This window comes from Colias croceus, chromosome Z (assembly GCF_905220415.1).
Source record: "Colias croceus chromosome Z, ilColCroc2.1".
Taxonomy (NCBI): Eukaryota; Metazoa; Arthropoda; class Insecta; order Lepidoptera; family Pieridae; genus Colias; species Colias croceus.
Window position 1 is genome coordinate 3,686,231 of NC_059568.1, and position 26,866 is coordinate 3,713,096.

At 40.9% G+C, this 26,866-nt stretch overlaps 2 protein-coding genes across 2 annotated transcripts; one reads left to right on the top strand and one right to left on the bottom strand.

Annotated features, from left to right (window-relative positions):
* Positions 1-321: 321 nt before the first annotated feature.
* LOC123705416 lies at positions 322-3,705 on the bottom strand. The gene has a single exon (XM_045654172.1). The coding sequence runs from the start codon at positions 3,703-3,705 to the stop codon at positions 322-324; it is 3,384 nt and encodes a 1,127-aa protein (XP_045510128.1).
* On the top strand, positions 1,643-22,815 carry LOC123705054. The gene is made up of 6 exons (XM_045653623.1): positions 1,643-3,946; positions 18,487-18,693; positions 19,074-19,163; positions 19,320-19,406; positions 19,976-20,065; positions 20,586-22,815. The coding sequence occupies exons 1-6, from the start codon at positions 3,706-3,708 to the stop codon at positions 20,633-20,635; spliced, it is 765 nt and encodes a 254-aa protein (XP_045509579.1). The 5' UTR covers positions 1,643-3,705; the 3' UTR covers positions 20,636-22,815.
* The last annotated feature ends 4,051 nt before the right edge of the window (positions 22,816-26,866 follow it).

A 26,866-nucleotide genomic window follows, 5' to 3' on the forward strand; every position in this document is an offset into this window, starting at 1 on the left:
AATTTATTACATTGACAGACTGTATAAGAGAGATGGCTATAATAAAATGATATAAACAAAAAAGACAAAGATAGTTTGTCACTTCCGCGCAGGTGTAAGCAAAAGTCATAAGAATTCACCAATTAAATATAAATAAACAAATAGTTGCCATGGCAATTGGCATAGACTAACGACACAGAAGGTTCAATGTTATAGATGTTTCGTTTCCTGCACACGTAAACAAATGTGACAATTTCATTTACTATTTAATTGGGGGGGCAAGTATCTCGCCTCGCGGCGGTGTTTTAAACAACTCCGGCTGAGTGGCCAGACGGCCGGAGCCTAGGGCGATTGAGTGAGAAACCTGCGGACTATCCGAGCGTTGTCCAGCAGGACTGCCCGCTGTATCCCCACTGTCATGGGCTTTACCGGTAAATCCAACCTCCTTAAATATTGTTTTAAGGAGGAAGGAATCAGCCCATTGGTGGACACAACTATGGGGATTATCTCGGCAGACACACCGCCCCACATCTCGACAACCTCATGCGCCAGATCCAGATATTTGAGCCGTTTATCTGAATCGGCCTTAACAAGATTGTCGTCATGTGGGATAGTGATGTCTACCAAGAAAATCCTGGAAGTTGCTAGGTCCATCACCACAATATCAGGTCTATTCGCTAGAATAGTCCTGTCTGTGATGATGGGCCGATCCCAGTACAATTTGGCACGGTTATTTTCCAGGACCGGCTCCGGCGCGTACTTGTAATAAGGCACTTTTCCGACAAGAAGGCCATACTTCAGAGCGAGCTCTTGGTGGATAATCCTAGCTGCTAGGTTATGCCTGTGCAAGTACTCAGTGTTGGCAAGCATGGAACAACCGGAAGTAACATGTCGGAGAGTTTCTCCAGGACGGTGACACATACGACATAAGTCCTGGGTCCCGTCCTTTATGATGTACCTCCGATAATTGTTCGTCTTAACCACCTGATCCTGTATTGCACAGACAAAACCCTCGGTTTCCCCAAAGAGGTCACCGAAACGCAGCCAGTGCACGGAGGACAAGAAATCTACATGAGGTTCATGCAGAATCCTGTGAAACCTACCGTGTAGCTCTTTCTCTTTCCATATGGCCTCTCTGTCGGAAATGCTGAGCACCGCCGGCTTTTGCCAGTCCTGTTTGGCCAGGGATAGGGGAGTGAGTCCTTTGTCACATTCTATGACTTCAGCATGGATTGCATGACTAACCTTTGCAAGGAAATAGTCTCTGAGTTTGCATATCTCCCGATTGTGCAGCGATTGGGCACTTAACATGCCACGACCACCGCACCTTCTAGGGATATACAGCCTCATCACTGACGATTTCGGGTGATGCAACCGATGCAGAGTCATAGTTGTGCGGACTTTCCGGTCCAGGGCGTTCAGTTCGGTCTGAGTCCACTTGAGTACGCCAAATGTGTACAGGAGAACGGGCATGACCCAGGTATTGAACGCTCGTATTTTGTTCACGCCCGACAAATAGCTGTTGAAAACTTTTGTCATGCGTTCACAAAACACCTCGGCAACATCCTGTTTCACGCTCACCCCCTCCACACATATATTCTGTGACATACCCAAGTATCGGTAAGTTTCAGCCTCTGTAAGTACCCTAAGATGGGCCGCGCCAGATGGTGTTATGTCATCAGACGTGGTTACTTTACCCCGCTCCACATGTATAACCGCACACTTATCCACCCCAAGTTCCATGCCAATGGAGCTGCTAAAATCACACGTGATTTTTAGCAGCTCCGTTAACCTGGACCTATTAGGCGCAAATAATTTGAGATCATCCATGTAGAGCAGATGGTTAAGTCTTAGGCCACCCCTGCGAAGCTGAAATCCGGATCCTAATCTCTCAAGCAAATAGCTTAGAGGGTTTAGTGCCAGGCAAAACCATAGAGGACTCAGGCAATCGCCCTGGAAAATACCCCGCCGTATCTTTATTCGGTCCTCCGCGTCAGACAGCCGCTTACCTTGGAGACAAAGCATTGTACTCCATTGCCCCATACATGTTCCGAGAAGCCCTCGGATCGAAGGATCGATCTTATAAAGTTCCAGGACTCTCGTTAACCATGTATGGGGGACCGAGTCAAATGCTTTTTTATAGTCAATCCAGGCAGCGGATAAGTTGCGTCTGTTACGCTTGACCTGCTGACCAATAACCGTGTCGATCAGGAGAAGCTCCTTAGTTCCGCGACCACCCGCCCGACATCCATTCTGTGTATCTGCCAAAATTCTATTGCCATCTATATGCTTGGCAATTTTGGCCGCCAGTACAGATGTCAATGCCTTGTAGATGGTAGGTAGGCACGTAATTGGGCGGTATTGTGACGGGTCAGCGGAGCGGTTGGATTTAGGAGCTAGATAAGTGACCCCAGTAGTGAGGAAGTTTGGAAGCAAGCGGTGCTCAATCGCTTCTCCAAATTGGCGGGCTAAGGTAGCATGGCATGCGTTGAACCCTTTCAGCCAGTAAGTCTGAAGTCCGTCTACCCCTGGAGTTTTCCAGTTCGGGCATTTTCGGACTGCTGCGCTGATGTCGTCTCTTGTGACAACAACAGGGTCCATGGGTGGTAAGGCTACACACGCTTCCTCCAGCTCCATCATCCAAGCACCTTCGACGTGCTCAGCAGCATGAGACCATATTCCACGCCAAAAGGCAATCAGGTCCGCCTTTTCGGGTTGTGGCCCCATGTGTGCTTTCCGAGCCCCAGATTGAAGGTACTTGTAGAACTTCCTTTGGTCACTTTCGAAGAGACGATTCTCACGGTGTCTCCTTGTTGTTTCAGAGTACCGTCTAATGCGTTTCCCCCAAGCTGCGACCTGCTGTTTCAGGGTGTCGATGCGCACTGTCACTATTCGCAATAGCTCTGCCTGGGGCAGATTGTGAGATATCTCACTGATTGCAGACCTGACAAAGCGCATCACTCGCGGTCTTGTGTTACCGGCCCTAAAAGCAGTAAGCTTACCGATGAGGACTCTGGCATTAGCGATTCGAGTTTCGATACGACGCCTCCAAGCAGGTGTCGTATGTCGCTGCGGAGATCCTCTTCCCGTATTCGAGAAGTTAATCCCCACCGCTCGACACACGACTACCGCCGCAGCGTATAGTATCGATCCCGTATCACCAATGTCAGTACTGGTTTCCAAATATGGCGGCAGTAATTTATTAACGGTCTCAACGGTAAGTCTGGTCGACGCTCTATAGGGAACGCGAGGAAGCTGGGAGCGCTGCTCAACCGGTATTCCTCGGTAATGAGAGATCGTCTCCTCAAGCTCTCTCCTGATCTTGTCCATGTCCTGGGTAGCTATTTCCTCAGTTTCCCCCGCTCCGATCGCATTGGTCTCCACCCCGGTGTTCTCCTCAAAAAGGACTGACACATCGGGTGGGTCATCAACGCCCATCGGTTCAGGGGCTTCCGCGGAAACAGCCGCACATCCTAGTTGTTCGAGTTCGGAGGCGCTAAAGATGTTCCTGCGCAAGATGTATCGAACTCGGTCCACCAGATTTTGTTCAGTGAGGGTGATGTTGGGTTCCAAGATGTTGAATTCGCGGAGCAGTCGCACTCGGTACCCAGTCCGGTTGGTTTCACCCTCAGTCGCCCTATAATATGCTCGCATGGCATTTTTATTTTGGTCAGCTGACCATCTCATGCGAGTCTTTTTATTGTTTCCACCAGTAGCGGACTCCATATGCTGGGTCGTTGCCGGCCCTGCTGTCGTCAAGCTTACTGGTGGGGATGGTGGGTTCGACCGACCAGGTGGTCGGGTCGGTCGGCGGGATTGGCTGGCGTCCCGCATGCTGCCGCGCCCAGCGCCAGCTCCAGGCGCGCCCTGGCGACCCCCAGGAAGCGGCCCAGTTCGCATTCTATTCTCTTCCATCCATATAACAGGCTTTATACACTCGAGGGTCGCCCACGTCCCCGAGGAAACCGTTAAGTTACATATATTTTTAGTACCCTATGTACTCCCCAGCTGAAGCACGGCTTGCACACTTGCTGGGAATGGGTACTGACTGATTGCGCGGGTTGGATAACTACTGTCACACAGTTATCCAACCCGTGGGCGGTGGGGTCGTCACATCCCTACGCCTTACTATTTAATTTTTATTATGAAGTTTTATTAAAATGAAAAAAACTTTTTTGGAGATGTAACTGATTGTAGCCCATAATTGTCTTAGTGTACTCAATTGTTGGTAAGCCAAATAAATAAATAAAAACAACAACCATGCGGACAATGTCGCGTGCACATTTTATGATTGCAGACAAACTAGTTCCAAATACAGATATAGATAAGCATGATAAAATCCTATAATATATATTAACTAGCTGGTGCGTTGTGCGCGGGCTGCAAGCAGCCCGCGAGCCCCTTTTGCCCCTGGGTTGAAGCAATAGGGCAGTCATTTGAAAATATATTCGGATTTTCTGTCCATTTGTTACATCTGCTAACAGCGATTCTACAGTCAGTCGTTAATGCTTATAAATTCCCCATTCAAGTATTTTCCACTCCGGGAGGCTGTCCACCTTCGAGGGAGCGTAGTGCGCGGGCTGCAAGCAGCCCGCGAGCCCCTTTTGCCCCTGGGTTGAAGCAAAAGGGCAGTCATTTGAAAATAAATTCGAATTTTCTGTCCATTTGTTACATCTGCTAACAGCGATTCTACAGTCAGTCGGTAATGCTTATAAATTCCCCATTCAAGTATTTTCGACTCCGGGAGGCTGTCCACCTTCGAGGGAGCGTAGTGCGCGGGCTGCAAGCAGCCCGCGAAGCATCCCAGGACAGAAATCTTCAGTCATTTGAAAATGCATTAAAATTCCCCGTCAATTTGCTATTATCTGCAAACAGCGATTCCACAGTCAATCGGAAGTGCTTATAAATTTCAAATTCAAATATTTTCTATTCCGGGGGGCGGTTTACCTTCGAGGGTGCATGGTGCGCGAGCTGCAAGCAGCTCGCGGCTCATCCCAGGGCAGAAATCTTCAGTCATTTGAAAATGCATTCAAATTTCCTATCCATTTGTTACATCTCCTAACAGCGATTCTACAGTCAGTCGGTAATGCTTATAAATTCCCCATTCAAAATTTTCTATTCCGGGGGGCTGTCCACCTTCGAGGGTGCGTGGTGCGCGAGCTGCAAGCAGCTCGCGGCTCATCCCAGGGCAGAAATCTTCAGTCATTTGAAAATGCATTCGAATTTCCTTTCCATTTGTAACATCTGCTAACAGCGATTCTACAGTCAGTCGAAACTGCTTATAAATTACTTATTCAAATATTGTTAAATTTTTGAAACGTCTTATCGATAGCGGGCAGTGACTTTTCATAATAAACTGTTCAAGAGTTAACCTAACACGCTCGTCGCTTCGCTCCTCGCTACCTATTTGAATATTTAGGCCGGCCGCTGCCGCGACTCGCTCGCTTCGCTCGCTTGGCTCGTGCGATAGGTAGTTCAAAAGTTAACCTAACACGCTCGTCGCTTCGCTCCTCGCTTCCTATTTGAATATTTAGGCCGGCCGCTGCCGTGACTCGCTCGCTTTGCTCGCATGGCTCGTGTGGTAGTTCAAAAAGTTAATAAATATTTTCTACTCCGGGAGGCTGTCGACCCTCGAGGTTGCGCGGTGCGCGGGCAGCAAGCAGCCCGCGGTGCCGTCTTTTGCCGATGCTATTATACGCTCGTCGCTTCGCTCCTCGCTACCTAAACTGCTTATAAATTACTTATTCAAATATTGGTAAAATTTTTTAAACGTCTTATCGATAGCGGGCAGTGACTTTTCATAATAAACTGTTCAAGAGTTAACCTAACACGCTCGTCGCTTCGCTCCTCGCTACTTCTTTGAATATTTACGCCAGCCACTGACGTGACTTGCTCGCTTCGCTCGCTTGGCTAGTGCTGTAGTTCGAAATTTAACCTAACTCGCTCGTCGCTTCGCTCCTCGCTACTTCTTTCAATATTTACGCCGGCCGCTGCCGTGACTCGCTCGCTTCGCTCGCTTGGCTCGTGTGGTAGGTAGTTCATAAGTTAACCTTACACGCTCGTCGCTTCGCTCCTCGCTACCTATTTGAATATTTACGTCGGCCGCTGCTGTGACTCGCTCGCTTCGCTCGCTTGGTTCGTGCGGTAGTTTAAAAGTTAATAAATATTTTCTACTCCGGGAGGCTGTCGAGCCTCGAGGTTGCGCGGTGCGCGGGCAGCAAGCAGCCCGCGGTGCCGTCTTTTACCGATGCTATTCCTATTACCCTTCCTACTATGGAAATTTCCATACAAAATTTTCGAAAAAAAAAATTTCGCTTTTTAGCAAAAATTTTTATGTGCCTGGAAGCGGACCAAGTTTTTAAACATTTTTTACCTTGGTGACCCCAACCTAAGTGCCACCAATTCAGAGAGCCGTTGAATTTCCTGATGTATGGAAAATGGAAACCCGGGGTCGGAGAGAAATTCTGAGTATGCAGGTTTGTAAATCTGGCCGATTAAAGCACAGAAGTCAATTTTCAGACCGATCGTGACGGAACCGGCGCCACCATCTTGCTTTGAAAAATTGGCCATTTTTTGAAAAAAAATTGCGTCCAATTTGAAATTTCTCGATTGCCCTGGTAGCACCCCATCTTCCTGATCATTTTTTGGTTCTACACCCCCCACTTATCTCGCGCCGTTTCAGAGAGCCGTCGAATTTCGCGTTGTATGAAACTCGGAAACCAGCAATGGAAACTCAATTATGACTATCCTATCTTAATGTGCGGCTCGATTAAAGCCCCTGTGCCAAGTTTCAGCGCGATCGGACCAGCGATGGCCGTTTTAGAATTTGTATGGCGGCGGCCATTTTTTCCGCCATTTTGAATTTTTTTCACTATCTGTGGTAATTGCTCGAGGTCTACTACAAGTTTAGTTCGAGCACCCCAGATGTAGCTACTACCGTTTGCGCGGGCCGTTGACCGTCTTCGAGAGATGAGGGAAAGTTTAAGATTTCGGATTTTTCTGGATATCCTGGGAGCTGGGCGAGTATGAATGCGTCATTGGTTTAATTCTCTATTGCACCACCTCGTCTAAATTTACGTTTTTATGTTTGCGCCAAAAATGGAAAAATTCCAAAATCGAGCGTCCCACCATGGCTCCCTGGTAGCGTCCCAGGGTGTTGATCATTTTTAGTTCCGGGACCCCCCACCCAACTCGCACCGTTTCCGCGGGCCGTTGGAGTTTATGTTGTATGGAAGTTGGAAACGGGGGCCCGGAGCCACTCGAACGGGGCACCGATCGATTCGCCGGCTCGAACAGAGCACGTGTGCCAAATTTGAGACGTAAGTATTCATTAACGGCGATTTTGGCAAAGTACGGCGGCCATCTTGTTTTCGCGAAAATCCCCATTTTTCCACCTCCCCTGGTAATCGCCACCAGTTCCGAGCATTTTTTGTTCAGACACCCCCCCTCCAGGTATCACCGTTTTTGCGCACCTCCAGGGGTCCACCCTCTTGTCCAGGGTGTTGGAGTTCGCTATATTTTTCCTCTGGTCACTCGGCGCACCTCTACACGATCACGCCAAAATCCCCCCCACTTTCCACGTAGTTTCCGAGAAAAGCGATGTCAGTCAGTCAGTGAATCAGTGGTAGTGTAGCTTTATATATTATAACTAGCTGGTGCGTTGTGCGCGGGCTGCAAGCAGCCCGCGAGCCCTTTTTGCCCCTGGATTGAAGCAATAGGGCAGTCATTTGAAAGTATATTCAAAGAGTCACGGTCAAAATGGGCGTAAAACCAACAGCTTTAAAATATATTTTATGTGAAAGCTAATGACCATTACTTAAATTTATACTATGACGGCAATCACCCAAACAATCGGTGAGCAGAGATATTCAGTGATGTTCAAACGTATTTGTTATAGAATCCAAAAAAAAACCGGAGATAACACGACACGATGTTGTGCAAAGCTAGGCCAAAGAAACCAATCTATTGGTTGGTAACCTAACGGAATTACTACATTCCATCCCTTTCTAACTTCTCTCTTAATCAGGCGCCGACCAAAAAACAAGGGTGCGAGCAGGCCGGGCAATGCGCGTCAGTCGTTATTCATATTTTTCATTACTCATGCTCGGAAAGTAGGTGTGTTCAACTTGTGTTCTGCTGTTTTTGTTAAGTACAATGGAAGAAAGACAGTGTGTTATGTGTCGACGCTCTGTTTATCGACAAAGACGTCATGTTTTGCATGAAGATATTCCTCAGCGCGATCCACAAATGGCAGCATATATACGAGAACATGCCGTGATACATGTAAGTATTACGCATTACCTATGATATAATCATATTTACATACACCGCAGTGCACAATTCGAACTCTTTACCTATCTGCTACCTGTCCCGATGACGAATCCAGTGCTAAGATGACCCATAAACAAAATGAACAAAATGTTTACTAATGCCATTCAAGTGTATAAGGTTTTAGCAATAAGCAGCATAATTGCGTGTAAAACGTAAAGATCTTTAGTTACTTTTGTTCTGTGAAAAGTATTGTTATGGCTCACTCAACAAAATATCGCAAAAGACAAAGCAAGCGACTAATTATATTTTGTTTATTCATTTTTTTAACTTATAGTTACATTTTTAAATATTTCTTATATAAAAATAATTATATTTATTATTATAAGTACTATACCGACATATGTCGTTTTATCTCCGTTGCATTTGTGATTTTACCTTGAAGTACCTACATCACGATAGTTATTTGTGTTTTTATTTTTCAGGTTGAATTCAATAACGTCTATTCAACGTGTCATAGATGCTGGCAACGATTAACTAATGATGTTCCAAGGATTGAAGAAGTACATCCCAATGAAGCAGTGCAGCCTAATGCAGCTATACAACCTCAGGAACGAACTTTAGAAGTAGATGATTTTATGAGAGCTCCAAACAGAGCAGATCGTTGTATTTTTAATAACTGTCATAACGAAACACGGTTACGAATTCCTATGTCTATAAAAATACACATGTTATGTGAACATAATTTGTATATACCTGGAGAAGCTAGAGCGTGTCGACAGCACCTTGAAAGCAATAACTGGAATGATTTAATTAACAACTGTCGCACATATCACGATTTTAATGCTGCTCAGTTTACAGATATTTGTAATATTTTTAAAAACGCTGCTTCGCGTGGTACAAGATTCGATTTTGATTCAATGACTGAATTAGACAACGAAGACTTGTTTTTTTGGGTAGGATTTAATTACGAACAATTTAACATTATTTTAAATCAAACACCCTCACTCGCAAATCAAAGTCGTCCCCGGACAGTACTTGGAGTATATTTAACAAAACTTCGCACAGGTGAAAGTAATGAACGATTGGCATCATTGTTTGGTATGTCTCGTCGAACTCTAGAAAAAAAATTGAAAATCGCTAGAGAATGTATAGAGGCAGAATTTACCCCTTTACATCTAGGGTTTGACCATATCACAAGGAATAATATCTTAGAGAGGAATTTGTTGATACCAAAACACATATTCGGTAACAGTGAAAACAGCAAAGCAATAGTTATTTGCGATGGTACTTATATTTATATAGAAAAAAGTTCTAATTTTTTGTTTCAAAGATTGTCTTACAGCTTGCATAAGTATGAGAATTTACTAAAACCCTTTATGATTGTCAGCACTGATGGCTACATTTTGGATGTCCTAGGTCCGTATGCCGCCACTACATCTGATGCAACAATCATGCAAGACATTATGCGTGATGAAAATAGTGCTTGGCATTGGATTTTTCAACAAAACGACGTTATTTTGGTTGATCGGGGTTTTAGGGATAGCTTAGCTAGTATTGAAGAGTGGGGTTATGAGGTACACATACCACCCACAAAAGACAGAAACGAAACCCAATTAACAACGGACCAAGCCAATAAATCGCGAACGATTACCATTAGCCGCTGGGTAGTGGAAGCCATGAATGGCAAAATAAAACAGTGTTTTAGACTGCTGCGACAAACATATATTAATAGAGCTCTTCCCCACATGTTTGTAGATTTCAAAATTGGTGCTAGCCTTTTAAATGCTTTTCGCCCAGTTTTTGAAAACCATCGACTAGCTTCAGATATAATAAACATTATTGATGAAAAAATAAACAACCCGAATCGTTTATTCGATTACGTCGAACTTAAAAATCTGAATCAACAACGTCGAGACTTTGTAAGAATGGAAGCAAATCTACCATTCCTAAATGATTTTCCACGTTTAACAGAGGAATGTATAGTGCTTCACGCTTTGGGAACTTATCATATAAAACTGGCAAAATCGTATGTCGCAGAACATTTCCGCGATGGTGTTTATTTAATTGAATTATATAGAGAGGAGTCATTAGATGATTTAAACAGATGTAATATTCTGCAAACTAATGTGTGGTTGCTTCGAATTAAAATACAGTCGCGGCATGTCAGATCGCGCACATATAACACTTACATTTTGATCGATAGAGACCAAATCGGTAGAAATGCGATAGTTGAGCATTACTGTACTTGCTTAACAGGCAGAAGAACAGTAGGAAGTTGTGCCCACATAGTTTCAGTTTTGTGGTTTTTGGGGTTAGGACGGCACGAGCCTTTCATTGCACCCGCAGAACATTTATTAGATGTTATAGTTGATGATAACCATTGATATTTAAATAAAAGGTATCAATATTTATTATTTTATTACAAATATGTGTGTTTTATTTAACCAATCTTTGGGACTTTTTTGCAGTGATACCCGGTCGATATTGGGGTTAACAAGTATTTAGGGGGTATTTAGAAGTACAATAAAGTAAATTACAACACATTTTATTTCTGTTGGTTTTACGCCCAGCTCTCATACAAAAATGCCCATGATCCTTTTCTGTACATTTGTTACATCTGCTAACAGCGATTCTACAGTAAGTCGTTAATGCTTATAAATTCCCCATTCAAGTATTTTCCACTCCGGGAGGCTGTCCACCTTCGAGGGAGCGTAGTGCGCGGGCTGCAAGCAGCCCGCGAAGCATACCAGGGCAGAAATCTTTAGTCATTTGAAAATGCATTCGAATTTCCTATCCATTTGTTACATCTCCTAACAGCGATTCTACAGTCAGTCGGTAATGCTTATAAATTCCCCATTCAAATATTTTCTATTCCGGGGGGCTGTCCACCTTCGAGGGTGCGTGGTGCGCGAGCTGCAAGCAGCTCGCGGCTCATCCCAGGGCAGAAATCTTCAGTCATTTGAAAATGCATTCGAATTTCCTTTCCATTTGTAACATCTGCTAACAGCGATTCTACAGTCAGTCGAAACTGCTTATAAATAACTTATTCAAATATTGTTAAATTTTTGAAACGTCTTATCGATAGCGGGCAGTGACTTTTCATAATAAACTGTTCAAGAGTTAACCTAACACGCTCGTCGCTTCGCTCCTCGCTACCTATTTGAATATTTAGGCCGGCCGCTGCCGCGACTCGCTCGCTTCGCTCGCTTGGCTCGTGCGATAGGTAGTTCAAAAGTTAACCTAACACGCTCGTCGCTTCGCTCCTCGCTACCTATTTGAATATTTAGGCCGGCCGCTGTGTGGTAGTTCAAAAGTTAACCTTACACGCTCGTCGCTTCGCTCCTCGCTACCTAAACTGCTTATAAATTACTTATTCAAATATTGGTAAAATTTTTGAAACGTCTTATCGATAGCGGGCAGTGACTTTTCATAATAAACTGTTCAAGAGTTAACCTAACACGCTCGTCGCTTCGCTCCTCGCTACCTATTTGAATATTTAGGCCGGCCGCTGCCGCAACTCGCTCGCTTCGCTCGCTTGGCTCGTGCGGTAGGTAGTTCATAAGTTAACCTAACACGCTCGTCGCTTCGCTCCTCGCTACCTATTTGAATATTTAGGCCGGCCGTTGACGCGACTCGCTCGCTTCGCTCGCTTGGCTCGTGCGGTAAGTAGTTCAAAAGTTAACCTAACACGCTCGTCGCTTCGCTCCTCGCTACCTATTTGAATATTTACGCTGGCCGCTGCCGTGACTCGCTCGCTTCGCTCGCTTGGCTCGTGCGGTAGTTCAAAAGTTAATAAATATTTTCTACTCCGGGAGGCTGTCAACCCTCGAAGTTGCGCGGTGCGCGGGCAGCAAGCAGCCCGCGGTGCCGTCTTTTGCCGATGCTATTCAATTACCCTTCCTACTATGGAAATTTCCATACAAAATTTTCGAAAAAAAAAAATTCGCTTTTTAGCAAAAATTTTTATGTGCGTGGAAGCGGACCAAGTTTTTAAACATTTTTTACCTTGGTGACCCCAACCTAAGTGCCACCAGTTCAGAGAGCCGTTGAATTTCCTGATGTATGGAAAATGGAAACCGGGGGTCGGAGAGAAATTCTGAGTATGCAGTTTTGTAAATCTGACCAATCAGAGCACAGAAGTCAATTTTCAGACTGATCGTGACGGAAACGGCGCCACCATCTTGCTTTGAAAAATTGGCCATTTTTTGAAAAAAAATTGCGTCCAATTTGAAATTTCTCGATTGCCCTGGTAGCACTCCATCTTCCTGATCATTTTTTAGTTCTACACCCCCCACCTATCTCGCGCCGTTTCAGAGAGCCGTCAAATTTTGTGTTGTATGAAACTCGGAAACCAGCGATGGAAACTCGATTATGAGTATGCCAACTTAATATGCGACTCGATTAAAGCCCCTGTGCCAAGTTTCAGCGCGATCGGACCAGCGATGGCCGTTTTAGAATTTGTATGGCGGCGGCCATTTTTTCTGCCATTTTGAATTTTTTTCACTATCTGTGGTAATTGCTCGAGGTCTACTACAAGTTTAGTTCGAGCACCCCAGATGTATCTGCTACCGTTTGCGCGGGCCGTTGACCGTCTTCGAGAGATGAGGGAAAGTTTAAGATTTCGGATTTTTCTGGATATCCTGGGAGCTGGGCGAGTACGAATGCGTCATTGTTGTATTTCTCCATTGCACCACCTCGTCTAAATTTACGTTTTTATGTTTGCGCCAAAAATGGAAAAATTCCAAAATCGAGCGTCCCACTATGGCTCCCTGGTAGCGTCCCAGGGTGGTGATCATTTTTAGTTCCGGGACCCCCAACCCAACTCGCTCCGTTTCCGCAGGCCGTTGGAGTTTACGTTGTATGGAAGTTGAAAACGGGGGCCCGGAGCCACTCGAACGGGGCACCGATCGATTCGCCGGCTCGAACAGAGCACGTGTGCCAAATTTGAGACGTAAGGATTCATAAACGGCGATTTTGGCAAAGTACGGCGGCCATCTTTTTTTCGCGAAAATCCCCATTTTTCCACCACCCCTGGTAATCGCCACCAGTTCTGAGCATTTTTTGTTCAGACACCCCCCCTCCAGGTATCACCGTTTTTGCGCACCTCCAGGGGTCCACTCTCTTGTCCAGGGTGTTGGAGATGTCAATATTTTTCCGGTAGTCACTCGGCGCACCTCTACACGATCACGTCGAAATCCCCCCAACTTTCCGCGTAGTTTCCGAGAAACCCGATGTCAGTGAGTGGTAGTGTAGCTTTATATATTATAACTAGCTGGTGCGTTGTGCGCGGGCTGCAAGCAGCCCGCGAGCCCCTTTTGCCCCTGGGTTGAAGCTATAGGGCAGTCATTTAAAAATATATTCGAATTTTCTGTGCATTTGTTACATCTGCTAACAGCGATTCTACAGTCAGTCGGTAATGCTTATAAATTCCCAATTCAAATATTTTCTATTCTGGAATGCTGTCGACCTTCGAAGGTGCGTTGTGCGCGGGCTGCAAGCAGCCCGCGAGCCCCTTTTGCCCCTGGGTTGAAGCAATAGGGCAGTCATTTGAAAATAAATTCGAATTTTCTGTCCATTTGTAACATCTGCTAACAGCGATTCTACAGTCAGTCGGTAATGCTTATAAATTCCCCATTCAAGTATTTTCCACTCCGGGAGGCTGTCCACCTTCGAGGGAGCGTAGTGCGCGGGCTGCAAGCAGCCCGCGAAGCATCCCAGGGCAGAAATCTTCAGTCATTTGAAAATGCATTAAAATTCCCCGTAAATTTGCTATTATCTGCAAACAGCGATTCCACAGTCAATCGGAAGTGCTTATAAATTTCAAATTCAAATATTTTATATTCCGGGGGGCGGTTCACCTTCGAGGGTGCGTGGTGCGCGAGCTGCAAGTAGCTCGCGGCTCATCCCAGGGCAGAAATCTTCAGTCATTTGAAAATGCGTTAAAATTCCCTGTCAATTTGTTATTATCTGCTAACAGCGATTCCACAGTCAATCGAAGTGCTTATAAATTCCCCATTCAAATATTTTCTATTCCGGGGGGCTGTTCACCTTCGAGGACGTGCGGTGCGCGAGCTGCAAGCAGCTCGCGGCTCATCCCAGAGCAGAAATCTTCAGTCATTTGAAAATGCATTCAAATTTCCTATCCATTTGTTACATCTGCTAACAGCGATTCTACAGTCAGTCGAAACTGCTTATAAATTACTTATTCAAATATTGGTTAAATTTTTGAAACGTGATCCCGAATTTTATTTTTTTGATGTGTCTAATCAATAGCGGTGACTTTTCATAATAAACTGTTCAAGACAATTAATGTGTGAAGATGTATAAAACATATTGAAAACTTCAAGTCATCATTAGTAGCGTCGTTTAAAATCAAATTCATTATGCTTTCGGCACTAAAAATATCTAAGTGAAAGCCATAGCACTAAAGTCAAAGGGTGTATCGAATAAGATATCGTTACACTATAAAAATAACTACTTTAAAAAAACCGACTTCAAAAACGGAAAAGTAAAAAATAATTAATTAGTTACTACATATTATTTAGTTGTGTTATTCACTATATAGGTTTGAAGTCGGTGCCAAGCATAAGCACTTATTAAACTACGCTATTTTTTGATACAAGAACTACGATTATTTCGATACAAGAACTACCTACTTGCAATTCAATTACATTATTCGCAATACAAAAAATTGGCTATTTTCGATACAAAAACTACACTACTCTTGGTGTAAGTCCTACGCTTATAAAGCGTGAACGATTGGCTCATTCACTCAATAAATGTGTGAAGATGAATATATTATTACGTATTGAAAACTTCAGTCTTTTTAGTAGCTTCGTTTAAAATCAAAATCATTATGTTTTCGGCACTAAAAATAAGAACCTACTTTTCCGTTTTTGAAGTCGGTTTTTTTAACGTAGTTTTAATAGTTTTTAACCTACGTAGTTTTTTTGTTTGAGTGGGAATCGCCCTAAAGTCGCTTCTGTTCAAGAGTTTACTTAACACGCTCGTCGCTTAATCGCTCCTCGCTACCTATTTGAATATTTACGCCGGCCGCTGACGTGACTGGCTCGCTTCGCTCGCTTGGCTAGTGCAGTAGTTCAAAAGTTAACCTAACTCGCTCGTCGCTTCGCTCCTCGCTACTTCTTTGAATATTTACGCCGGCCGCTGACGTGACTTGCTCGCTTCGCTCGCTTGGCTAGTGCAGTAGTTCAAAAGTTAACCTAACTCGCTCGTCGCTTCGCTCCTCGCTCTTTCTTTCAATATTTACGCCGGCTGCTGACGTGACTTGCTCGCTTCGCTCGCTTGGCTAGTGCAGTATTTATTTATTTATTTATTTATTTATTTTAGAATTTCCGACAGAGGATACAGATTACATTCGTTACATCTAATACAAGTACATGATCTTCTACACCTCTAATTAAAGGAAATTACAGCGTTCAGAATGGATTACAATTACAATTAAAATTAAAATTAAAATTAAAATTACAATTACAATTACAATTACCATTACAATTACAATTACAATTCGTCAATTTCTTAAAAATATTAAAATAAATTTAATAACATTAATTATATAGGAAAACCAAAAAAGTATTACAATTACAAATCTAAAATTACAATTATATTCGTCAAATTATAAAAAAATATTATAAAAAAAAATATTATATAATAAAAAATTAAAGAGCAATTAATTATATACAGAATTCAAATACATAATTATTATTAAAATTGCAAATATTATTCAATTACAATTAGGTATATTAAAATTAATCACTACAATAAAATTATACAGGTTGGTTACATTAATTAATAAAGGAAAAATAGAAACTTTTATCATTGGCTAAATTGAAGGATTAACGATTTGAAGCGTGTTAGAGATTGACTGAAGATGTCTATGTCTTGCGAGATACCAGTGAGCTTGTTATACTCATGGGTGAGTCTGACTGTTGGTGAGTTTTTACCAAGGTTTGTCCGATAAGAGGGGGCACTAAAAAGGCAACGAGGTTGACGAGGAACTCTAGATGGTACATTAATATTAAATCTGGTTAGTAACGCTGGACAGTCGAAACCATTATTAAACACTTTATACAAAAACAGAAGATCAGCTATAGTGCGACGCGACTCAAGAGATCTCATATTGAAATATTTAAGTCTGTCTTCATATCGAGTCAATGATTTCTTGATACCAGCTCGGTAAGCCAGCTGGCGAACAAGTCTTCTTTGAATTCCTTCGATTCTTTTTCTGTGAGTCTGGTAAAAGGGATAGTTCAAAAGTTAACCTAACTCGCTCGTCGCTTCGCTCCTCGCTACTTCTTTGAATTTTTACGCCGGCCGCTGACGTGACTTGCTCGCTTCGCTCGCTTGGCTAGTGCAGTAGTTCAAAAGTTAACCTAACACGCTCGTCGCTTCGCTCCTCGCTACCTATTTAAATATTTACGCCAGCCGCTGCCGTGATTCGCTCGCTTCGCTCGCTTGGCTCGTGCGGTAGTTCAAAAGTTAATAAATATTTATTACTCCGGGAGGCTGTCGACCTTCGAGGTTGCGCGGTGCGCGAGCAGCAAGCAGCCCGCGGCGCCGTCTTTTGCCGTTGCTATTCAATTACCCTTCCTACTATGGAAATTTCCATACAAAATTTTCGAAAAAAAAAATTTCGCTTTTTACCAAATATTTTTACATGCCTGGAAGCGGACCAGGTTTTGAAGCATTTTTTACTTCGGCGACCCCGCCCTACCTGCCACCGGTTCAGAGAGCCGTTGAATTTCGTGATGTATGGAAAATGGAAACCGAGGGTCGGAGAGAAATTCTGAGTATGCAGTTTTGTAAATATGGCCGATTAGAGCACAGAAGTCAATTTTCAGACCGATCGTAAAGTAACCGGCGCCACCAACTTGCTTTGAAAAATTGGCCATTTTTGAAAAAAAAATTGCGTCCAATTTGAAATTTCTCGATTGCCCTGGGAGCGCCCCATCTTCCTGATCAATTTTTAGTTCTACACCCCCCGGCTATCTAGTGCCGTTTTGGAGAGCCGTCGAATTTCGCGTTGTATGAAACTCGGAAACCAGCGATGGAAACTCGATTATGAGTATGCCATCTCAATGTGCGGCTCGACTAAAGCCCCTGTGCCAAGTTTCAGCGCGATCGGACCAGAGATGACCATTTTAGAATTTGTATGGCGGCGGCCATTTTTTCCGCCATTTTGAATTTTTTTCACTATCTGTGGTAATTGCTCGAGGTCTACTACAAGTTTAGTTTGAGCACCCCAGATGTAGCTGCTACCGTTTGCGCGGGCCGTTGACCGTCTTCGAGAGATGAGGGAAAGTTTAAGATTTCGGATTTTTCTGGATATCCTGGGAGCTGGGCGAGTACGAATGCATCATTGGTGTATTTCTCCATTGCACCACCTCGTCTAAATTTACGTTTTTATGTTTGCGCCAAAAATGGAAAAATTCCAAAATCGAGCGTCCCACTGTAGCTCCCTGGTAGCGTCCCAGGGTGGTGATCATTTTTAGTTCCGGGACCCCCCACCCAACTCGGACCGTTTCCGCGGGCCGTTGGATTTCGCGTTGTATGAAAGTTGGAAACTGGGGCCCGGAGCCACTCGAACGGGGCACCGATCGATTCGCCGGCTCGAACAGAGCACGTGTGCCAAATTTGAGACGTAAGGATTCATAAACGGCGATTTTGGCAAAGTACGGCGGCCATCTTGTTTTCGCGAAAATCCCCATTTTTCCACCTCCCCTGGTAATCGCCACCAGTTCCGAGCATTTTTTGTTCAGACACCCCCCCTCCAGGTGCCACCGTTTCTGCGCACCTCCAGGGGTCCACTCTCTTGTCCAGGGTGTTGGAGATGTCAATATTTTTCCGGTGGTCACTCGGCGCACCTCTACACGGTCACGTCGAAATCCCCCCAACTTTCCGCGTAGTTTCCGAGAAACCCGATGTCAGTCAGTCAGTGAGTGGTAGTGTAGCTTTATATATTATAATAACTAGTTATAATATTATAAAGCTGGGGAATTTATTTGAAAGCTTTCAGTGTTCGATACCTAGTCTATTTATTGATTGAAAGATTTAGTTAGTTCCTGAGATTTGCGCTTTGTTTGTTATTGTGCATAGTCACTGTTGTGTGATTACTGTAAATGTCATGATCCTTTATTAGAAGTATAAAATACCCTTTTCATGATATAATAAATTTTATAAATAAAGTTTGACTAATTATTGTTTTATTTTTTTCAGATTTTGCAATGCATCGTTTCCCAGATGCAAAAAAATTCCCTGAGAGATTGAAAACTTGGGTTAATCTTGTTGGAGGAAGACTTGAAACATTGTCAGATATTGAATATTACAAGAAACAGGTTATTTGTGACATACATTTCTGTGAAACTTACAGAAATCGAAATAATCGGTTGAACGCATTGGCAGTTCCAACACTTCATCTGCCTGGTAAGCCTTTTAATTTTGACTCATGTTGAATTTATTTTATTAATTGTGGTGTTTAATGTTGGAGTTGGATTTGAAACCACCTTTAACTTACAGACAAGATTTATAATGTATAACCAAGAGTACTTCTTAGGTCATTGGCATCAATGTTTCCTTCACTATTTACATCATCGTATCCCATACCTGGATAAAATATAGCCTAAGTTCACCGGCAATAGTGTAGCTTCCCAATGGTGAAATATTTTTTAAATCAGTCAAGTATTTTCGGAGCCTATTCAATCCAAACAAACTATCAAATCTTTACTTTTTATAATATTAGTATCAATACCATACAAATCATGTTGTGGCACATTAGCTAATAGAGTAATTGTAATAAATTTCAGGCCTAAATTTGAGTCAAATCACATCGGGACAAGCTTCAACTTCCACACAACATAATTTAGAACCTACTTTAATACAGCAGGAAAATTCAGGTAAATATTTGAAATGTTTTAAACTATAATAATATCAATGATTTTGATTTTATATTTAATACAGTCACCAATTACATTCCAGTTAAAAATTACAATAATTGCTTGATAAATAATTTTATCATCTGTTTTAATTTAATTGAAATAATATATTTTCAGAACCATCTGTGAGCCATGCTACTTCAGAACAACCATCACCATCATTACACAACCTGCTGCCTTCAACATCGCAACCTATAGCTGCAGGTAATGGCAGTGTTTGTCATCTACTAATGAACAAGTTGTCTTAATTTATATGTCTGTTTGTTCATGCATGATCACAACATAACCATCAGTCTGATAAATAATACCTCGAGATTTACAGAAGCATTAAAAACTCAAAATAAATTGTCAAAATATTGTGTACTAGCTATTTCCTGCAGTTTCACCCGCGTCCCGGACCAATATCTTCTCGTACCTATTTTTACAAAATAAAAGTAGCCTAAGTTATGCTTTATTACATCAGCTACCTGCCATAATAAAAGTGCCCGTCAAAATCGGTCCCTCCGTTTTAGAGATTAGCCAGGACAAACAGATAGACAAAAATTGTAATAAATGTTATTATGGTGTTTGTACATGTGTGTATATGGTGGTGTGTATGGTGTATATCATATGCATGTTGTAAAAAACGGTTATTTCAATATTACAAACAGACACTCCAATTTTATATAGGTGTATGTGTGTATAAAAGATTTATAGATATAGATGTATATATAATAATAATAAGGGGTATGAGTGAAATAGAAATGTATAATCATATATTATTCAAATTTCAGATCCATCTCAAACATTTTCTTTGGTGAACAACATGATGATGGAACATAATTACAGTGCTATTAGCAGGCCTAGAAGAAAAACTGTGAAAGGTATTAATTAATTTTATTATATATCAATGGTTAATAGTCAATAATTAATATCTACAAAAATGAAATTTCACAAGATGTGGCTTTCGTGTGTGTTTTCGGCTTTTTCCTTTTCTATACATATGTTTTTAATTTTTATTCTAAAAATATAGTTGTTGCACCTATGATAAAACATTATAGATGGCATAGCCGTGGGACAACCTGTATATTATTTACTAGCTTTTCCTTGCGGTTTTACCCGCGTTACGTTAGGTTTTTGGTTACTGCCTCGCTCCCGTGAGACATAGCGTGACATTATATAGCCTATGTTACTCAGGGATAATGTAGCTTTAAAATGGTGAAAGAATTTTTAAAATCGATCCAGTAGTTTTTGAGCCTAGTCATTACAATCAAACAAACAAACATAGTTTTCCTCTTTATAATATTAGTATAGATAAACATTAATTTATCATACAATGTTTTTCAAGGCTTAAGTGGTTCGCGGCTATACTACACAATTTCTAAATTGAGCATTTTTCCACAGATCCAGCAGCTCCACTGCGCACGAAGATTAAGCAACTGCAAACTGATTAATTATGCGTTTGCGGAAGAAGGGGGAGTCTTTCAAGGCAAGATTAAAAAGCGCTGAAGACTATTCAAACAATACCCTGTTCAAGCATTTCGCTAATAATTTTAAGAAACCCGCACGACTCTTTTTAAGTATGCAATTGCAGGCTGCAAAAAATCCAAAAGGGCGTCGTTTCACGACGGAAGAGAAAATATTAGCGCTTTCGCTTTATAAGAAAAGCCCGAAATCGTATTCATTGTTAAATAAATATTTTACTCTGCCATCGGCTAAATCAATGAAGCGCCTTCTGGGATCCATTAAAATAAATGCCGGGATAAATCCCATTGTTTTTGAAAAAAAAAAACAAAACACTTAGCGAAAAAAACGAAAATGATCGTTTGTGCTCATTAATGTTTGACGAAATGTCCTTGACTCCGCAAGTGAACTACAACTGTCAAAAAGATAGTTTCGAAGGCTTCGCGATTAATAAACTGGGCCATTTTGCGGACCACGCGCTTGTCTTTATGATTAAAGGCGTTAAACAGAATTTCAAGCAGCCCATAGCCTATTACTTTACATCTAGGCTGAATAAGACCGAATTAAAAAATATAATAACTACGGTCATACAATATGCTCAAGACTCTGGTCTAATCATTGTGAATACAGTGTGTGATCAGAGCACCGTAAATGTTGGTGCAATCACTGAGCTTGTAACTGAAACGAAAGCTAAATATTTGAGACGTGGTAAGGAATGGCGTTACGACCATATGTCTATAGATAGAAAAAAAATTGTACCATTGTTTGATGTACCCCATTTAATAAAGGGAATAAGAAATAATTTATTAAATAAAGATTTAGTGTATACATCGAACAATGTGCAAAAAACTGTGAAATGGGAGTATTTCCAAAAACTATATGCGGCAGACAAATCTTATGGGGAATTACGCCTATTAGACAAACTCACAGAAGAACACATAAATCCCGAAAAAATTAATAAAATGAGGGTAAAAACAGCAACACAACTTTTCAGCCATAGTGTTGCTGTAGCAACTGAACATTTGTCTGCTAGAGGAGATCTCCCAGAAAGCTGTAAGCAATTAATTGATATAACGCTATTATTCGATAATTTGTTCGACAGTCTTAACGTCAGTACCTTACACGTTCCCAATGGGAAAAAATATAAAGGGCCTATAAAAAGGCACTCGCCTCACCACGAGCTGTGGATAAAAGCAAAAATTATTTTAAAAACAATCAAATTTACTTACATAAAATCGACCGGAAACAAATCTCGATTGATCGAAACAAACATACCATCTATAACAAATTTGATTAAAACTATTGAAGGTATGGAGGCTATTTGGAATATTGTATCCCAAAGATACGGTTTTGATGCACTTTTAACAAGAAATTTTAATCAGGATCCGGTCGAAAATTTCTTTGGGAATATCAGAAGCTATGGGGCAAGAAATAATGCACCTAATTCGGTAGCTTTTGAAGGTGCTTTTAAGGCACTACTGTTAAATAATTATAGTTCCCCTCATTCAGGCAGAGCAAACTGCGAGGAAGACTCTAACAAATGTCTTCAAACATTAGAGTTTTTTTTAACAGAAAAGTCAACGCCCCATGCTTTTGATGCTCCCAAAGAAAACGAGGCCATCGAATATAATGAAAATGTTTTAAATGTTAGTAGAGAAAGTGATGCAGGCCAAAGAAATTATGTATGTGGCTGGGTCCTGTCGAAATGTTTAAAAAATATTGTAAAAAATTGTAAAAACTGCAGACAAAACCTAATAGATCATGGGGACAATCATGGTAGAAATAAATTCATTAGAGCCAAAGAATACGCTAACAAGAAATGGTTATGTTACCCAAGTGAAGAGTTAGAAAATAGCTTTCATGATCTTCAAAATATAGCAACATGATATTTAAAAAATAATGTACCGAAACAGAACATTAAAAGAAATATCAAATTGTTAGCAGATGTGATGGTTGAATATCCTTTTAACTGCACCACGCATATTGAAAAATTAAAAGAATATTTTATAAACGTTACTCTTAATGTTTTATTATATAGCTGGTGTAGATCGATCAATCGAATTTTGTCCGGAAAGTTAAATTATGTAGGTGACGATGAAACTAAAATAGCTGCTCAAAAATATTATGACAAACATAAATGTTATAAAAATAAAAAGTAATATTGTGTTAACACTGCCTTTTATTTGTATAAACCTTTTTAACTCCCGATTTATAAAACTCTATGTTGTCAGTAACGAAATGAAATAACTTTGCACTTCAAAACAACTGAATGCTCCTTACAGAAAATAAAGTGCAGAATTAATTTCATTTCGTTATATTTTATAACATAGAACTTACAATAAAAAATAATTTGAAGCGGCCATATTGCCGCCGCCGTAGTTTGGAAACAAGTTTCAGATGGCGTTGACTGTCAAACAGTCTGCCCAAAAATGCTCAAAGAGGGCTCTCTTTACCCTATATATTAGTGCCATATCACACTAGCGGATTGCGAGCGGTTTCAAAGCGGAGCGGGTGCGCAACGAACACGCCGAGGATGCGCAGCGAACACGCCGCGGATGCGCAGCGAACACGCCGCGGACGCGCAACGGTTTCGCTGCGAATAGAAGCGTCAACGTCATTTTGTATACTCTCGCACAAAAGCCAGCCCTTGCCTAACTTCCATTCAATATTTCCATCGTTTCTGTAGCACTCCATTTTTAACCGTACTGTGGAAATGCACTTACTTAACTAAAGATGTAATAACAACTGAAGTTGTTGTAAAAGGTGCTATAAAATTGAATTACTAGGACTTTAGAATGTAACATACATTCCAAAAGTATGTAACGACTGACCACTTGACCAGTATAATCTCTCCCATAGCAACGTATTTTATAAAGAGATTTTGTGAACCTAATTATGAGCAAAGTGATAGTGAGTTGCTGGTTGCTTGATAAAATTTTCTATTCACTGCTATTTATCTAATAATAAGATAGTCCTGTTTAAGTTAAGGAGCTTTAAAATTTATTTCGCTAGTGAACTTTCATAATGAGCAATTAAGTTATCCTGATTGCATTTCGACCAAGATTTAATAGATAAAACAATACCCTAAACATTAACATGTTATGAAACTCGTAAAAAATAATGATCTCATAATTATTATACTATCACAAGTTATAAGTAGCAACCAGCACGGATTCCATTTTGTTAATGAGTGTACATGACTGCGACGTAAACGTTGCGCATCTGCCACGCGTCCGCAACGAATTCGCTGCGCATCCGCGGCGTGTTCGTTGCGCGCCCGCAACGTATTCGTTGCGCACCCGCTCCGCTTTGAAACCGCTCGCAATCCGCTAGTGTGATATGGCACTTATAATACTCTTTGGTCCAGACGGCAATATCGAGGCGAATATAATACGGCGCGGCAGCGCGATGAGCAGGACGATGAGCATAGTGTAGCGGGCTGCGGGAGGGGGATCGATACAAGGATCGATAGTAGCGGGTGACACATCCACAGATTTTGCGATTTTGCAATTGCCATAAGACCCCACTGCAGGATTACTTCGTTCATAGTTTTTTGATGAAACCAAAATTTGATTTTAGGTATTTATACCTGATTAGGAAACATAAAACTTTGGATTCATCAAAAACACTATGAACTATCCTCCGGTGGGATCTAGTACCTACCATAATTTGAACTTTAATACTTAAAGTAAAAAACATGTTTATGAAAATATAATATTTTGTATTACAAATAATTATATTAGGAATCCTATACTTAAGTAGGAGGAAAAAATGGCGACATACGCGCTTTCCTAGGCCGCGCCGAGCCACACAGGCTGAGCTTCTTCGCTCAGACGCTCAGCAGTTGCTTCGCGAGGCTCGCCCTGTGTGAACCCGCCTATAAAATTTATCTATTAATTATTTCTGATAAATATTTGATACCTACGTTACGCACTGAATAAGTTTTATCACTATCCACTAATTAATAGGTAGATAATCTATTGTAATAAAATGCTCATTTTGGATAAAATTAATGTTCATAATAATTAATATCATTTATAAATCCGCAAGTATTGCTTTCAATTTTGTTATTTTAAATTGAAGTGTGGCGTTACAATATGATATTAAAAATCGTTTTCATATTTTATATTTCCGAAGAGCGAGGCTAAAATAATTCAATATTTGCTTACTGAGAGTTTTTCGACTGAAATCAATATATCGTTTTAATTGAATATCACCTTTTAAAGGACATTCGAAAATAAGCAAGCAAATAGTTACTAATAAGTAATAACATAAGTATATTGGAATACGTAAAATGTAATAAAATGTGAATTTTATAATATCTCTGTGTAGAGAAGCGGCACATAGCACCTGAGCACGGCTAACAAGAGGAATACAATAAATAAGTGCGAATTCACGTGATGCGATATAGAATCCATCATTATCTATACATCCATTCATAATAACGAAAAATTTAACTAAATAATGTTGTTTCATGTACCTAAAGTAAATGGTGAGAAGTAAAGGAGATTTAGCACACTATACTTAATTAAAATAAGGCAAAAATACATATTTAATTTTCAATTAAATCTCGATTTTTACCAGCGTATAAAAGCTTTATAAAATTCCTCATTTACCTGTCCAGAGAGAGTTTAAATGCAATAAAAAGCTCCTAAAAAAGGTGGCTGAAAAAATTGCTTTTAAGAAAAATTGCGGATAAATTCTACAAGGCTTTCATAAAACTGTACTCTTGATAGCTATTATAGTCCGCATCTTTATAATGGAAATAAGCTCTAAATTAACTTAAAGTATCCTTATGTAATCGTTGCTCTCATTAAAACGGAGTAGGTGTAGTAAAAATTTTATCGAGAATATTACCTGAAACACTTTTGTGTAGTTATCTACTATTTTGTACGACACAGGTCATATTTTTTTACTTAATCCAGTCTGTATGTATTTATGCTCTACAAAAGGTGGCGTAGAAAATGTTTTGAAACAATATTGCTTAGGTATGAAAGGTTATTAATAAAAATCCAAGTTTTCGACCTTGACGGACCCAGGCGCTAGCCGCCATCTTGAATTAAAGGTGCTAAAATTAGGTTTATTTTAAATAACTTCTCAATTGTTTACTAAATCACAAAAGTGTCTATGAGGGGTTCAAAGAAGACAAAATTACCTACATTTTTTGCATACATGATTATTCTGTAAGTCTTAAAGGTAAAAAGTTACAAGCGACGAAAATAATAATATTTACAGAAATCATATAATTTTAATTTTGTTTAAAAATTGTACAGCTATCATTTTTTAATTCTCTTTGATGGCCCAGGCTGGTTAATGGTGGCTTCTTCATTATCTTCGCTGAAATTTTCTGTTTCAATGTCTGTATTTTTAGTTTCCAACCATGAAATTTCGTCGTCAAGACCAGAAGAAATCGAAGACGCTGGAGCACGCTTTCTAGTAACTTTGTACAGAGGGGACATGGATAAGGAATCCTTAGTTATCAATAAAAAGTAAATTTAAACTTGCTTCTTTGCCGCCAACAAAGGACGCTGCATGGTATCATGCGTTTAGGACATAAGTACCACCAAGTCCAAAAATGGTATGGAATTGAAAAAAATCCAGAACACTGGGGCTGGAGATATGACACCAATAGGCTCACTCCAATAACAACGACAGAGAAAGCAGTACCTCAGCGTGTAATTTCTTGCCACTGTAAAAAAGGATGCAGCAAAGCATGTAGTTGCAGAAAAGCTGGATTAAAATGCTCTATTGTTTGTGGATTCTGTAGTGGTCAGCTGTGTGAAAATGCAGTAGAGATTCAGATAGATAACGAAGACTGTGATGACGACGAAATTTCATGGTTGGAAACTAAAAATACAGACAATGAAACAGAAAATTTCAGCGACGATAATGAAGAAACCACCACCACCAGCCCGGGCCATCAAAAAGATTTAAAAAATGATAGCTGCACAATTTTTAAACAAAATTAAAATTATATGATTTCTGTAAATATTATTACTTCCGTCGCCTGTAACTTTTTACCTTTAAGACTTACAGAATAATCATGTATGCAAAAAATGTAGGTAATTTTGTCTTCTTTGAACCCCTCATAGACACTTTTGTGATTTAGTAAACAATTGAGAAGTTATTTAAAATAAACCTAATTTTAGCACCTTTAATTCAAGATGGCGGTTAGCGCCTGGGTCCGTCAAGGTCGAAAACTTGGATTTTTATTATTCTTT